The 16,798-nt window shown below is 42.3% G+C and overlaps 1 protein-coding gene across 2 annotated transcripts in view; it reads right to left on the bottom strand.

Moving 5' to 3' along the window:
- Positions 1-5,944: 5,944 nt before the first annotated feature.
- Positions 5,945-16,798, bottom strand: part of SYNE1 (spectrin repeat containing nuclear envelope protein 1) — a 454,522-nt gene continuing 443,668 nt past the window's right edge. Inside the window, exons 142-144 of one of the 2 annotated variants that reach the window (XM_028103363.2) lie at positions 16,152-16,244; positions 14,726-14,784; positions 5,945-7,142 (exon numbers count right to left, since the gene is read on the bottom strand). In XM_028103363.2, the coding sequence (XP_027959164.1) occupies positions 6,902-7,142; positions 14,726-14,784; positions 16,152-16,244 (393 nt within the window). In that variant the 3' untranslated portion in view covers positions 5,945-6,901. The remainder of the gene's footprint in view (positions 7,143-14,725; positions 14,785-16,151; positions 16,245-16,798) is intronic. The other variant, XM_028103362.2, reaches the window with a different exon arrangement.

Genomic DNA, 16,798 nt, shown 5'->3' with positions numbered 1-16,798 from the left:
CTGTTGCCCTCAGTTGGGCAATGTTTTAGAAAAGTGATAACATTTGGTCCAGCCCTTCCAAACTTGTCTTACGTGCGGGAATCACCAGAGAGATACAGACAAATACTGATCCTCAGAGATCATGATTTAATTGGTTTAAGGGGAGCCGTGGGATTCTACATTTTTGTAAGCTCCCTGAGAGATTCTAATGTGCAGAATTTAGACATTAATCACTTGGGAATAATTCCCATAATTTGGAAATCGTTGCTCTAGATTGGGGGGAGTGGGGTCTGAGGAAATAGTCCTTTTCCCCACTGTGGGGGTGGGGTGGGGAATGTAAATCACTACACCTTTTCAGAAAATAATCTGGCAAACTTATTAAAATTTACAATGTACATACCTTTATGATTCAGTAATTCCACCTAGAACAATGCTCTTAGGGAAATAAAAGCAGCACTACACAAAGATATGCACGCGAATACATGCAAGTCTGTTTACTGCAGCATTGTTCGACAGCAAAAATCTGGAAGGAAACAACTGTTGAAGGAAGATACGGAGCTATCCAGTGGAACGAACACGTATGACCTGAGGTCTGCAGAATATTGTTAAGTTAAAAATGCATGTCACAGAATAATAAAAATAGAGCTAATCTTTGAAAGCAGTACGTGTATGCTGTTTGAATAAAGAAATCAAAAAGCATAGAAAGGTAACAGCATCGAATTGAGAGATGAATGAGAAGGAGATCAGAAACTGTTCATTCGGGCGCCTGGGTGGCTCAGTCGTTAAGCGTCTGCCTTCGGCTCAGGTCATGGTCCCAGGGTCCTGGGATCGAGCCCCGCATCGGGCTCCCTGCTCCGCGGGAAGCCTGCTTCTCCCTCTCCCACTCCCCCTGCTTGTGTTCCCTCTCTTGCTGTGTCTCTCTCTGTTAAATAAATAAAATCTTAAAAAAAGAGAGAAACTGGGGGCACCTGGGTGGCTCAGTCGTTAAGCGTCTGCCTTCGGCTCCGGTCATGATCCTGGGGTCCTGGGATCGAGCCCCGCATCGGGCTCCCTGCTCGGGGGAAGCCTGCTTCTCCCTCTCCCTCTGCCTGCCACTCCTCCTGCTTGTGCTCTCTCTCTCTGTCAAATAAATAAATAAAATCTTTAAAAAAAAGAGAGAAACTGTTCATTTTTCTAAAGAAACCAAGAAATCTTTTGTAATTCAAATGGTTGATTTTAACAATTAGCCTTTAAAATAGACACATATAAAAAACAGAAAGAAATGGGGTTTGTCCTAAGATGTATTAAAACTTGTAATAAAGGAACTGATACACTGTGCTAGTATATTAATGGTCATATTTATACTATTTATTTACTATATATCTATTTTATATCAGTATATAATATAGATATATACATTATCTTTATAATCAGTTATTCCATATACTGCTATAATTAAGACAGCAATGGAAAGAGAGATCAATAGCACACGATAGAATCCAGAACAAAAATCCAGATTTATATGGATACCTATCTGATGAAGTGGACATTACAGGTCTGTGGGGGGAAGATGGGGAAATCACTGATAACATTTGCTACGTGGCGAGCTAGGGAGAGTGAACCAGTCCCAAGATGGAGAAATCTGGGGCAGGTGGTGGCCTAGAGCCCAAAGTGGTACTTTGCTAACGAGTTTCTAGGTAACACAGATGCAGTGGATCTGAACCACAGCTAGAGCACGCTGGCCTGGACAGACTGCACCCCTATAGTTCTCGGTCAACCTGTAAATTCCATAGAGAGGTGGGGGGGAGGGAGGAGAGCTGTGCTGGGTGGTTTGGGGTTGGGGTGACTGCTGGGAGCTCTCCACAGTGTTGGCAGTTCCTTGGCAGCTTCACTTTTTTTAAATTTAATTTTATTATGTTATGTTAATCACCATACATTACATCATTTGTTTTTGATGTAGTGTTCCATGATTCATTGTTTGCGTATAATACCCAGTGCTCCATGCAGAACGTGCCCTCTTTAATACCCATCACCAGGCTAACCCATCCCCCCACCCCCCTCCCCTCTAGAACCCTCAGTTTGTTTCTCAGAATCCATAATCTCTCATGGTTTGTCTCTCCCTCTGATTTCCACCCCCTTCATTTTTCCCTTCCTCCTATCTTGTTTTTTTTTTTTTTTCTAAAAGAGCTCAGCAACTGCCTCAAGAATGTGTCCAGCAGGATTCGGGCCTGGGCTTGGAATGCACATCTGTGAGGCACTGATCCTACTATGGGGCAGGAAGACCTGGATTTCTTCTCCACCACCTGTGGCACCAATGCAGTCCGTCAGGGGTACCACAGCCTACCAAGGACTTTCTTCTGATAACTGGGGTTTTCAAACTCAGTTATGTTCTTGCTCCTGTAAAAAAAAAAAAAAAAATGGCAAGGCTGATTTATTTTCCTGTGAGGTTTATATTTTAGAAGGATTATGTTCACGTCCCAACTGGCTTCCTCGGCTTCCCAGATTAAATGTTCCTCATTGTTCAGCATGTGGTATGGTGTTACAGCATATTGCCTTGTTTTTTATTAGCAATTCTCAACTGTCCGACTTCTCTAGCCTTCCAAGATGCTCCTTCCTCAGCACAGTTCCAGTGAATTCATCCAGTGGCTGTCTTTGCCCAATGTCCTGCTCAGCGGCAGGAAATGCCCCCAATTCACCCAGTTCTTTCACTTACTCATCTGAATGAGGATTCTTCCCAAAATCCAGGTTCTTCTGCGGCATTCCCAAATGGATTCCTGGTAGAGATTTTAAACTCTGAGGGAGAGGTTAGTGAGAAGCCAGGAACTGAAAAATAAAAGCCATTCCTTTTAAGTTTCATTGTCTCTGTATTATTTGAGGTCTGACAATCAGCTTCTTATCACAGCATATTATTAAATCTAAAATTGAAATGACCACTCTTGGTAAAATGCCCCTTCGTGTCACCCGAACTTGGTGCTGCTCACAACAAAGCTGGGAATGGCCTCCATGCTTGTCCATCACCTCACCTGTCTTTGCTTCCACAGACTCATGCTCTTCAGAAACGTACCCCACCGTCACATAAATCAGGTGACAAAGAAGTGAAAAGAAGAAATTTGCTGCCAGAAAATTAAGAAGACAAATGCAATCGATTTAATCTCTTTGCCCCCCCTAACTCAGATACTGTTTCTATTTGGTTCCCTTCTAGTGTCATTTACCCTGATCGCCAGTTTCAGGACATAACTGGTGGAGGAAAGTACAGATTCTTCCATATGTCAAAGGCCCTGTGAAGGCTGCCTTGATGGATCATCACACAAGAAGTGATGGGGTCCTTCCTGGCTGAGACTGGCCTCCCGAGGTCTGAGGCAGGTCACACACCACAGTGGGCATTTGATAAACACTGTGATAGGAGGGAATGTGCTCTGCTTGGCATGTCTGAACCTATTCAGTGCAGACTCTGGGGCTTTCTTCTCCACAGTTCCCTGAGGATACATCTGGTGATGCTGAACTGGTGGGCAGCAGGGAAGGAATCCCAACTATTAAGGCTGGTCTCAGGCCCATCCACACCAGCTCTTGGAGACCCTGTGCTTTTGGCCGTGATCAGCTTTCATAAATCAACTCACTCCACCTCTCTTTGCTTTATGATCTCTTGCGTGGCTTGTCAATAAAGTTCTGTAGCTTTATGTTCTTAATAATTGGCCCCAAAGCACAGGCTGTAAATCTACCACAACCTGCCTTTTGAACAGGAAATCTCAGACCTCAGCTTGCTGAATTTCTCATCCAAGCCTTTTGAAGGTGTCTCTCCCCTCTTTTCGTACAAATGCAAGAGAAGCTGCTGACGCCTCATTTTCCAGGAGGCAACATTACTGCTCCCCAGGGGCGGTTTTCCCAAAAGTCTTTCACTCTTCCCTGGATTTCTTGTGAAGTCACTGCTTTTGGTTTCCAAGCCTTCATTTCGCCATGTTAGCTCTATGGATTTTTCTCTTTTCTCACCACTTCTAACATTTCCTGGCTGCCTGTGCAAATCTCATTACGTTCCTGGTCATTCGATGGCCTCTGTGCCTTGCCCCTCTTCACCCCCCACTCCCGCGATCACCGGCTACCTCCAGGCCACAGCAGGGCCCCGGCGGTCTTCACTTCAGAAATGAGAGCCCTTTCATCCCCTGAATATTCTTTCAAACCCTTCATCTAGTCCCCGAAGCCTTTGTTGAACATCCTCTCTTTCTCTCTCTTGCCAGGGCTGCCTAGGGTGCAGGTGAGGGTGCGCCTGATGCTGTCCTGTGTCCCCTTTCTCAAGAGGCAGGTAAGAGTGTGAGGGCTCCGGGCAGAGGTACCAGACTCATTGGTGGCTGGCTTGGTCCTCACGAGACTGGTCATATCACCCCCTGGGGAAAGCCATGACTTCACGGCTTCAATGTTTCCACTCACCAGGACTTTCCACTTCTGTTCCAATGTTGGACTGTTTAAGTCTTCAAAAATTTAATAGAAATGCACATCACCCATCCTTATGCGTGTTTCACAGGGGTTTTTAGAAAGGCACACAAAGACTATACTCTAATTAGATTTTTTCTTAGTCAAAACCGAACTTTTTTCTCAGCCACATTTAACACTTGATTCCTCAGTGATGGGAAATGCCTCGTTAGTCCGGTAATTGTAATGTGGAGAAGCAAGGGCTCTGCAGTCTCTTGGTGCTGCTCTCTTCCATGACTAATGTCTCATTGTGTGGTGATTTTCCTAACAGTGGCAACGTGTGTCTCTTGTAGGGCTGGACTGCTCTGAGCGCACTGCTTGGGAGCAGGAGTGGTGGGGAAGTGGGGTAAGAGCGTGGCCCGATCTCAGGGGAGGGCGCCTGAAGCTCCGCTCTCTGCCACAGCTCACAGCTTTCCAGAAGCAGGAAGATGGGAAACTTTAGCACATGCTTCTCGTCTTTAAAAAAAAGAGCAACTCAACTCTGATCTGCTCCCTGAGCGAGGTTCCGGGGAAATGGGACAGGAATAACCTGACAGTAGAAAGAAGAATGCCCATGTGAGGAAAATTCAGTAGAGGGAAGTATTAAAATACAGTCCAACGGTGGTCAGGGAAGTCTTCGGGGAGTCGGTGGCTTTGTGAGTTAAGTCTTGTGAGAAGAGAGGAGTGGTAAGAACAAAACTAGGGAGAGAAGCAGGGATGGGGCGGTGCTTTTCAACAGTCTGTCGGGCCAAAACCACCTCAGGTGTCTGTTTATAACGCAAGCCCCCAGGTCATACCCCCAGAGATGGGATTAGAAGGTCTGCCGTGATCTCAGGACGTGGGAAACCTAATAATCCTCAGGAGCCCTAGATGAGATGGCACTCAGGCTACAAACATCATGGAAACCATGGCAGGCAGTTTCAGGTCGAGCACCTCAGTTTGGTTTATGTAGAGCAGGATTTGTACACCAAATACCCACAGGAGTTAGACTGGGACAGGTAGTGAGAGGAGTTAATAGGATATAAAGCCAAACGTAAAAACTCTCTCTTACTGTTCTTCAAGTGACAGCAACCGTATCACCCCAGCGATGACTGGCATGCAGGAATATGCACCCAAGGCATCAGAGATTTCCATTTTCAAGAGAAGCCTGAAACCTGGGCTTTATATAAATTCTCCTCTTCCAATTATTAAAGGATGGATTAAAACGCCAGGAGCACCAAGCAATTCCACGATGGCCACTGGTTGGCAAGATCAGAGGGGCAGAATAAAATCTTATTGTATTTGGACTTGAATGATGGATGAAAACTGTATTTATTCTGGTAGACAATGAAAAGCAATCAAAGGTTTTGGAGTAGAGCAGGGATGTGAACAAGAGTGCTTTAAGAAAATCCACATGGCTATTGAGTATCCTTGGGATGCAGAGGAGATGTGGCCTCAGTGAGGAGAGTAATGCGGGGTTTCTTCCAACTGGGCAAAGGGAACAGAGAAGAAAGGGGGCTGTGAAAGATGTTGCGGGGGTAAGAGGTCAGGAGATATGATTAGTTATGGGGAGAGGAGGGGGAAAGGAATCATCCAGAGTCCTTTACGTCTAAATGTGCGCTCCCTGTAACCATCCTTTTTCTTTAATACATACTTATGTTTCAGCTTCTCTCATTCTGCAAAACAGTTCATTTAGGTTGTGCTCTGGTAAGTGTCTGCTTAGTACATAAATTTAGAGTCATTTCTTTAAGGGAAAGAAAAAAAGCACAGACAAAATATTTTATAGTATCTATAATAAATGCAAAGAAATCAATACAAACAAAACTTGGCTTTAGCAAACTGTACATACATAAATATCTTTTTTTTTACTGTAACATTCAACTTTTTTTTCACATAAAGCCTTCCATGATTGTATTTATTACATCCAGTTTTACTTTATACCTTTAAAAAAAGTGCCTTTTAGATTTACAGCTTGTGCTTCTAAAGCAAAGGTTAGAACATCATGCCCCAGAGGAAAACAAGGTAAAAAGAAAGGTGCCATATAAGCTCTTAAAAATTGTATGTTACAAGGTTCTAAAATCTCCTCAGCACTGGTTGGTTGGTAGATTGTTCAATGCCAACATGGCACCCAGGGAGAGTCCTTTATTGAATGGATGGAGCAGCACCGTGAGAGAGCTGCTCAAGACAGTCTACTGAAGTCCTTGGGTATGCAGAGAATGAGCCAACAGCCCAGAATTCATGTGTCCAGAGAACGCTGGAGGTCCTTAATCTCATTAGTGCTGAGGCTCAGAGTTTCAAACAAAATTTCTTCCCAACTTATTGTCTGTCTGCTCTCCTCCTGTCATTGTTTACCATCCACCTCCGAAGCCATGATCTGCACACACGGGATACGGAGGAGAGCTAAAGCTGCCACCCTGAGGGCATTCACCAAGATTCAGGTCCTGTTTTTGCTAGTTTGGGATTGCTTTTGGCCAAATCCTCCTTATGCTACCAGCGCTGCTGCAGATGGCATCTGCTTGGTTCAGAGCGGAGGAGGGCCATTTGTGTATCTGAGCATGGGGTGGAATGATCGGGCAAAGTTGTTGGAGAGGGCACAACTATAGTCTTCCTCTGACATTGGTACAAGGCAGGCGAGCCCGATGAGGAGCAGCAGGAGAAGCTGGAGTGGAAGAGCCGCTCGGAGGACTCTGAATAAGAAGGCTCGGCCGGACCGAGTTGGCCGAGGCTCAGAAAGGGAGGAATCGGAGCCACCTTTTATGGACCTGAGAGGAGAATCAACATAAATAACTCAAATATCTCAAATGCTGGATGGATGCTGCTGTTTGCTTTCTCACCTTCCTGGAAGCTAAAGGACCATGCCCAACCCAATCCAACCCAGCAATTAGCTGGCAGCTTTCTGCAGTATGCCAAGGTGATCTCCCCACCACCACATGAAGAGTTTTTTTGGACACTTCACTGATGAAAAATAAATATTTAGTCAGTCAACTAATGGCAACGAATTGGGTTCAAATCCCATCCCTTAATTTGGTAAAACATTTTCCATCAACAAAGATAACTGCTCTCCACACATCCTACCAGCATAGATTAAGTAGATCCAGGATAATTAAAATGTGGATGTTTGATGCAGGACATTTTTAGTTTAAGAGTATCAGTAGCATTATGAGGTAAAATTAGTTGCTGTCAGAATTATGCAAGATCCCCTCTTGCCATCCTGGATGTGCCAAAATCTATGCAGCAAGGTTAAGAACAGCGGCAGCCATCTTGCAGAGACTCACGAAGTTTAAATAATCTTAGAGTATACCCTGGTTTCATCTTGCACTGAATCAGCATGTGATCCTGACCCAAGTGGGTTCCAAAGCTGTACGTACAAGGGTGGTGGCAGAGTTAGCCTACAGAACACTTGTGTGGGACGGTGTAGATTCTAGGCTGATCCTATCTATCGCTAGTTCTGTGACTTTGGGAAACACACCTTTTCTGAGAACAGATTATCTTCTTGAAGGCTCCTTCTAGACTCAAAATTCCAAGTTTCCCTAACTACTTCCATTTTCCCATCTACGTTTAAATAGTGCATTAGAGATTAAGTATGAATCTCAGCACTCATAAGAAAGACTGCAAAATTCTGAAAATGGAAGTAAGTCCTGGGTGAGGTACACTATTTTCTCTTTGTGGGCATCCATTAATGTCTTATTTGGTTACTAGTAGGAAACTTGTAGAAGGAAATGTTATTTACAAGAGGCATTCTGTACACACGCACGCACACACACGCACACAAAACAGTGCAGGAACAAAAAGAATATACGTACCAATGAGACACATTCCCCCATACCTACAATGAATTCCCTAATGGTTATAATATCACTAAGGGTAAGGACACTGAATGTGAGACCACTAGAGAAATAGGAAGGTGTAAAAACTATATTGGTTACTCTGTACATTTTTCTCATACAAAATATGTTTCCAGCTATCCTACTAGCCATTAATTTCTGAAAACAGATTACATTCATATTAGTGAGGGATAAGGGGTAGCACCAAAGAAAATAAATAAGATAAAAAACGACATAAACCCCTTAAAAAGGAACAGAGGGAGTACTCAAAGCTTTCTTATTACACTGTCAAAGACATATGTGAGACAAGCAGACTAGTCTGCAGAAGCTCCAAACAGCCACGTACCACTGTGTTTCTAGTACAGTTCTTGCAGTGTCAAAAAAACCACAAATCATTGGCCCAAACTGGGACTGTATTCTTGTCCAAAGCCCACGACTAACATCTGTGTAACCTTGAACAACTCATTTCACCTCTGAGTGCCAACTGCTTCAAACCCTCCAAATTAGATTAGATGGTCTTCCAACTTGAAAGTTCCATATTTTATATATTTTAAGTCTTCTACTAGCTGGTCAGTATAGTCAACCGAGAGGCCATAAGAGTTTAATCACCACCTAGTGGTCAAACTGATTAACTGCCCTTATGCTAAGGCCAATGAGTTATTCCTCATGAACTGAATAGGAAAGGTTGTATATGTTGTGAAAAGAGCATAAGTGAAGTATGCCACATAACTATTAGTGGAAGGAGAAAACAGAAACTCCTCAAGCTACCAAATTATAAAATCTTCATGTTGAAATAAAGCCTTAGAGAATATATAATCCATCTTCTAACTTTATACATAAGTGGCTAAGGAGAGTTAACTTTTACTCTTCTAATTGCTGAGCAACACCCTAAGCATTTATCTTATTCTCTCACTTAATCCCCATGATAGTCATTTCTCAGAGAAATGAGGTAATATATATATATTACCTCTGAGAAATAAGGTAGCTAGCTCAAGGTTATACAGTTAGAAAGTGGCAGAATTAAGATTTCAACCCCGAGCTTTTTAGGTCCCAGAACTTGGACTCTATGCATAGGGTCAACCACTTGCCCCAAATCATACAATTAAGTGAAGAGCTCTAGCAGGGAGTCAGGGTTCCCAAGTTCCGCCCTACCACACTCTCTACAACATTTTGTTGTTTGATGACACGAATGGAGGTTGTCCAGGCCATACTTATGTACCTCACCTGAAAGAAGCAAAGAAGACAATACTTGTATCCTAAAATATTTGGAGGTGAGGGGTTTCCTTGTGTCTGAAATAAATGCCTCTAATTGTAAAGTATTATACAGATCAAGTCAGTATTATGGACATGAGGGCATTTTGTTTTGAGGCAATTGTACAATCTTGGGCAAGTAATTTAGTCTCTCTTGTCTTCAGTTTTCTCATTTGCATTTATATACCTCAATCATTATGGAGGTGCATTAATACCCTCAAATCATTTTGGCTCTGACAGTTTATGAATTCAATAGTTTGCCTTAAAGTGTCTTGAGAAGAATGGGATAGTTACCCATGAACTCTGGATTGAAATTTCCTTCAATATATCTTTCTGTTGACCTGAAAATATGCCCTGGGAGACAACACTCAGTACCTGTCACTGGATGAGTTATAACAGGAGCACCAAAGACAGCTCTACATTTCCTCGTTATTCAATATTTAAATAAAATGAAGGCAATTTCTAAAAGTCTTCTTCTTTAGAAGACATTTAAGGACATTATGGGCAAGTTTATGCATTTACTTAATAATACAATTTGACTGACAGAGATGAATAGCCTTTGTTTGTCAATGATCTTCTTTGAGCAAGTAAGCCAAAGATCAAGATCAAAACAGGGGCTGCACTTTGACAAGTCCACTCCTGAGGAAAACTAGAAAGGTCACCATCTTTGGAATATGGGCTCATGTGTTATAGAGTCTGTTGAAGGACATGGCACAGTGAACAGCATCAGAGCATTTCTTATTAAAATTTAATTAGCATGTGCCTTCTAACGTTGAAGAATGCTAACCTAGGGAGAAGTAATGGGCTGAGATAGGGACAGAGAGAACACACAGTGCTCAGTGGGCTTCCATGCAGTTGACTGCTCTTGGAAATGTCCACTTTATCTACTGAGAAAAATGCCACCCCCTTGGGGCCATTATCAGGGTTTCAGCATGCCCCAAATTGCCTCTTCTTAGGACGAACCTGTACTGGAGCTTCTAGTACCAACAGGATAATGGTGCAGGGGGAAAAGGGTACTTTTAATATTTATCTATTGACCTAAGAGTACCTGTTTCAAGAGTCTTGGGAAAGTTGACAAGGGAAAGAACAAAGACTACTCATTAACTAGTCACTCATCACTCTTCAATGGCCTTATTACATAAATAGACGTGAGCTGAGATTGTCTTTCTAGAGGAAAAACGAAATGTGTGAACTTATCCAAGGAACTTAATTGATGGAGCTATTTCAGATAATTCTGTCCAGCAAAAATGTGCTTTATTCTCTCCAAGTAAATATTTAGTTTATCATTTTTCTCACTCCCCTCACTCATTCAAATTTCTGGGTAAATAACTGCCCAGGAGTTGTTTCATCTCTTTCCCAAAATACATATAGTTGTGGGAGAAGGAACATGGTAGGGGGGAAGCGGTAGTACATAATAACACACCACACAAAAGAAAGTCTGACCCAGGGTTGTAAAAAGCCTGAATAGCATGTACAAAGTATGACTCATCTCAAAAATTTTACATAATCAAGGAGAATAAAATGAATTACCTCTGGGCATACATTATTTAAAGGCACATGAAAAGAAATTTTCAATTCGTTTTGTTACTTGTTAGCTAACACTGGCAGTGTTGTAACAGGAATTTATTACGAGAAAATATCTAGGTTGCGTACGATCTTGTTGCCTGCTCTGGTGCGGATGGTCTTTATTCCCTGGATGTGTGGTTCAGAAGACAAATTTCCAGAATCAATTTAGGATTTCAGTCTTCTTTTTCAAAAAATGAACTGGGTGGTCCTAAGCAGTGTCAGGCAGGCTGTGGGAGCCCAAGCCCTAAAACTGTTGTGTAAAGGAGCCGTCCCGCCCCCCCCTCGCCCCGGGCCCTCTGGCAGAGGGAAGTGATTTACAAACTAGGATCCGGAGTCAGGTAGACCTGGTTCAAATCTTTAATCTTCGTGCCTCTAATCTTCAGTGTCTTTGTCTGTGAACTTGGGAATACAGCCATGCCATGGGGATGTGGTAAGAGTTAAATGAGGTGACAGATATACAATGGGCATAGTGCTTAAGGCACATTAAGTGCTAAATAAATGTCACAATTTATCATTATTGTCTTACCATCATTGTTAAAGCAAAGGTGTGCTAATTCATACCATTAGGGCCTGGTTGTATGCAGCCTTGTCTCCCAGGAGAATAGTTCTGATTTTTTAGTAGTGCTTTGAAAGATGTGATACATTTGCCAAAGTGGCTGACTTGTTCCCGGGAAACACTGGGAATGCATACTTCAAAATATTATAAAAGAAACATACTGGTACCTTACCCTATAACTGCTCTCAGCCTTGGTGGTCAGCCTGTCCTAGAAGTACACCTGTATAGGCTGAAGCTCTCTAAATGCTGTGGATAAGGAGATTCCCCAGGGAGGAGCCTAACAGAAAAGACTTGGAAAAAAATTCCATAAGAAACCGAACAGTGTTTACACTGAAGTGCTCACAGATTTCCCCCTCCCTTCCATTTACTGTTCCACTTTAGTTCTCTCTGTAGAAGGTGCCAGAGACCAAAGGTGTCCAAGGAAATTTTGCATGTTAGAATTTTTAGAACTTCTTTTAGAATTTTTGTTTAAGTTTTAGAATGAAGTAATTGCTTCCCTGTATCCAGACTACAGAGCAATTATTCCTTTGCCTTGCTGGAAACTGGAGTAAAATCTTCTCATTTGTCAACCTCAAATAATCCACAGTAGAGTTGAGAAGACTTGTTGGTGATTGAGTTAGACGATTTTAAGTCAAAAATAGAAAAAAAGTCCAGGTGGACCATCATAAACAGTGCTTCTTAAACCTCTTTAATCTAGAAACTGATGAATAATCATTATGAATGTATGCACAGATGTTTTTCAAATGTTTATAATTTTTAAGGAGTCTTGAGGAGCTCCCTGTAATTGATTTAGGGCATCTGTACATTCTGACACATGGCAGGAACCATACGGTAGTAATTTTGTAAGCCCAGTGCCTACACATAGTAGGTATACAGTAAATATTGGCATCAATCTATATGTAGGCTTAGAATACTACATAAGAAGACATAGAACTGTGGCTATAAAACCAACCTGAAATCATATATAGCAGATAAGCAACTGTATTATTAACATCAGACCTTAAACAACAAAATAATATAAGAACCTCCTTCCTTCAAACGGATAACCAGTTTCTTGCAACTCAGCCTCTTTCCTCTCTTAGAAGGAATGTGTGTCTAAAATTTTCCATTGTAGATCGCTGGGGTCAACATTCTAAACTGTTTGTGCTTTCAAATTTGCTGGAGCAGTGCAAGATCAAACACAAGGTACACTCAAATCTCAATGTAAAGGAACACTGTGACAGCCTGGATTATGAGTGAAGTTAATTCTTTCCCAGCAGACTCCGCATTCCATTGTCGGGGTTGGGTGCACCCCAAACAAGAGGTGCCAAGAAGTTAAGAAGTCCAAGAATGTTCAACCACAACCTGTCTGCCAAGGTGTTTGATGAAGTTTGCCATTCAGGTGTCGCGCGTTTGTATTCCAGACCCTCTATGTAACAAAGTAAACACCGTGCTGTATGCTCAGAAAGATGTTAATGAACAGCGCTGGACAGAGCAGAGCTGAAAGGCGTCTGTGGATGTCACAGTTGTGAATGTGGTTGTCCCAGCTGCAAAGCCCCCGTAGGAGACATGTTGAAGCACCTGCTGCCCTGAGAAACGATGCCTTGGGCATTTTCAGAAGACCCCGTGAGACTGAAAGAGTTGGGGTTGCAGATTGATGTGGTATTTGGGAACCAAAGGGTGGTTGCTTTTGGTTTTGCATAATAATGTAAGAGCCTTTCCCCTTCTCATCACCGTCATTTATGTCAACCAAAGAATTGATCTCTGGTATCCTAACAGGGCTGCTATGGGGATAGTCCCCATCTCTGTTCTTGGCACATTGGCAATTTGTGGGGAGAAGATGGACAAAACAATGATCTGTCTGTAGTAGATGACTGGCTTTTCTTGTAGGGGACTAAGAGAACCTCAGAGCACCTGTGGAAGTCCATCATTCTCTTCAAAAATCCTTGTGAGTTTTTCTCCATTCATATTTCATTATTGGTTTATTATGGACAAAAAGCCCCCACAAAATTGTTGTCAAACGAAACCAAAGGGAAAGAAAAAAAAAAGCACAGTAAAGGGAGGCTTAAAACCAAAAAGCACGTCAAAGTACGTTCTGCATTGCTTCAGCTGAATAGGAATGACCAAATCAAATATCCAGTCCCTTCAGCAGGCAACTGGAAAGTGAAAACTATTACTCAGGGGTTGTTTACAGCTCTACACTTCCTTACCCCTCACCCTCCTTTCAGGAATTTAGATTCCAGCTCAGTGGTGATAAGTTTCCAGAGGGGCAAACTACTTTAACTGTGAACTGCTTGGGATTGAAATGAAAAAAATCAGCTCCAGGGACAGTATTTTCATTTTTTAAAAAGTTGTCTGGGGGAACATGAACTGATTAGTGAAAGGGCAGGGAAGCACAGACATCACACCAACAACGAAGAAGGCAAAGCACCGCTAACTGCAGAAACAAGGGATTGTGGGAAGCCAGGCGTAAAGCACAGAGTGGCAGCTGTGAGTAGGCTCTCTGGACGTCCCCGGGCAGGGGAGTTGACTGCCTTTGTTTCTAGCGTGAAAGAGTTTGCCAAGTGTCAGGAAGGTGAGTGACTGAGTGTGCTGGCAGAAGAGAAGTTTTAGGATAAGCAAAAGAGAGAAGGTGCTTATAAATTTTAAATAATACCAAATTAGGACTTGCCATTTTGAAAATTCAAAACCCACAATCTGGATAAAACATGAAAATAAAATAAAAAGCTGGGGAGGTTAGTATATTTTATTCAGATTTGTGGGTTCTGTGAGTGGTAAAATAATTCATTGATCTATTACCTGTCTTATTGTAAAATCTAGAAATAAAGAGGATGAGGAAAGTCTGCCATGAATCAAATGGAGGCTGAGCCATCTACTGCACTGAATCCTTAAGTGCACACAGAATACGATGTGATGAAAAGTACCAGATGGCCTATGTCTAGTTAGATAAAATTCTGGTGGGATCCAAATATTTTGTGCTCTGAGCTTTACTTATACTTTGCACTTAGAAAAGTCTCTTCCAATTTATTAGGAAAAGGGTGTGCAGATGAAACAAGTAATTTCTCAACTACCCTGAGGCAGACCAGATAGAGGCCTACCTAAATCATGGACAATTTTCATCATCCTCTTGGAGTTCTAGAACAGTGTGGAAACCAGGAGAATAAGGTACCTGCTATGTGGACTGTTGACAGAGGGTCCAGGCTGTGAGAGACTACATTTGCCTCGTGGCTGTTTGCAATGAACAGGGGTAAAGAAAGAAGAATGTTCAGTCCCGGCAAATAAAGACAAGCTACTGAAAAAAATTAAACTAAAAGTGCAGCAAAGGAAAAATAAATAAAATGAAATGATCAGTACCCATGAATTCAGGAAACTGGCTTTTCTTCTGTTGAAGAAGTGAAATAAATTCACATCTCTATCATTGGTCACCAAGGAAACAGAAACTGTGGTTCGGGAGTCCCCACCACAGTGGGTATATTTTCCCCCATTTTTCATTGTGGATACACAGGTGACTCTACACCAGCCAAGGATTTACTGACAATAAATATATAGGTCAGCACGCCTTATATTTTTGTCTTCTAGAACACTGAAACAGTATCGAAATTCTTGGTAGATAAATAAATAACAATGGCAATACGAGATTTTTCTTTGTAGAATGATGAGGACCCAACAGATTAAATCAGGGTTAGAATTTGACTCGAAAAGCCAGTATTCCTTCACATTCTTAAACTAGGATCTATAGGAAACTAGTGAATGTAGTAAAAAAAAAATCCTAAATAAGATAATAACATTTATCAGCATAGAACTTAAGTGTTTATAACAAAAAAAGTACAAACAAAGTCAATACTTCTAAAAACTAAGGAAAATGGAATGTAATAAAAATGAATATAATCATAAAGCTGGACAAAAAAAAAAACCAAAACAAAACAAAAACAAGCTTCTAATTACACAGAGAAATCAAAGTATAGAGGGTAGCAGGGGCCAGATTCGTCCTTCCGTTCTCACAGGATGCCAGTGAGGCAGCCTCCCAAAGGCTCTGTGGCTGAGTCCTCTTGAGCTGTTGCCTCTTTGCGGGCAGCACAGTCATCAGAAACCTTCAGAACCACCTTCGGGAGTTTCTTCGCTTGAGAGTTCAACAGAACCTCCACTTGTCTCATACATTCAATGGTCTCATGAGACACTCACACAGTTTTGTCTGCTCTGGCTGAGGCGCCCCTTTACACAGAACCTACTTTTTTAGGTGAACTATGATGGTAGTGGTTTGAAGGGAGGAGCCACCAAAGAAACAAGGGAACACCATTCTAGCGATGGCCCTTGGAGCAAGAGAACTAATTTGTCTCCCTGTACCAACCACACATTGAGCCCTCCTTCTTTTGAAAAACAGAATGTTCTTTTCCATTCCTGAGCGCATGTGGGGAGGGCATGCCGCAGGGCTGAGGAAACAACACTTCACTGTGTTACTGTGTGACCACCCTCCTCTGTAGGGGAACTCCTGCTTTCCCCAGGGGGAGCCTGTGGACCCTGAGGTAGGTACAGATACTGTTGCTCCCCAGCATTCCCTCCCATGGGCCAACTGAAAAGGACCGGTGGAAAGTTACCGTTCTTTGTCTGTTGGGGGTGCTTCTTCCGGACGCAGGACTCACAGATCCCGAGGTGTCCAGTTCATCAGCAGAAGACCAGGAAGACAAATCCTACATAGGAAATAGATTCCTTTAATGACTCCATGTCCCAAAGTTGTGATGACTTGGTAATCCACAATGCATTTACCAGCCCATCCCCACCCATCCTCCATAAAAACTGAACCATTCCTTGGGAAAAATAGAATCAGACAACTCTAAGAACAGAACCTAATTCTTCTAGTGTATTAGGCATTTTCTGGTTGTGTATTTGGTCCTGCTGGAAAATAGAGGTATAGTTTTGAAATTACTATGTCACTTGCAGCTTTCTCATTTCTTAGTGACACAGATGTGGACGAGTGGAAGTGAAGGAGGTGAAGGAATTGGTTCTTACACTACAGGTCTCTTGGACCAGAGAGAAACCAATTCATTTGAGTTAGAAACAAAAGATATTCATCCAGGAGCCTGCTTTTGTAGTATGTCTTACACTACTCTGTTATTCAGAGTAGATTGCTCCTTTGCAGGCTTATGAGAGTGCAGGGCGTCTGTGTGTTCAAACCAAGATTTTGCGACCGATTGTTTGAAGTCTTACCAAGCATCTCTGTATCTACAAATGCATTTCTCAAAAC

Source organism: Eumetopias jubatus, unplaced genomic scaffold (assembly GCF_037043125.1).
Source record: "Eumetopias jubatus isolate StellerSeaLion01/CBP00866 unplaced genomic scaffold, mEumJub1_p1.0 scaffold_6, whole genome shotgun sequence".
In the NCBI taxonomy this organism is placed as follows: domain Eukaryota; kingdom Metazoa; phylum Chordata; class Mammalia; order Carnivora; family Otariidae; genus Eumetopias; species Eumetopias jubatus.
The sequence above is the reverse complement of the archived record's forward strand: the minus strand, read 5'-3'. Positions and strand labels throughout refer to the sequence as shown.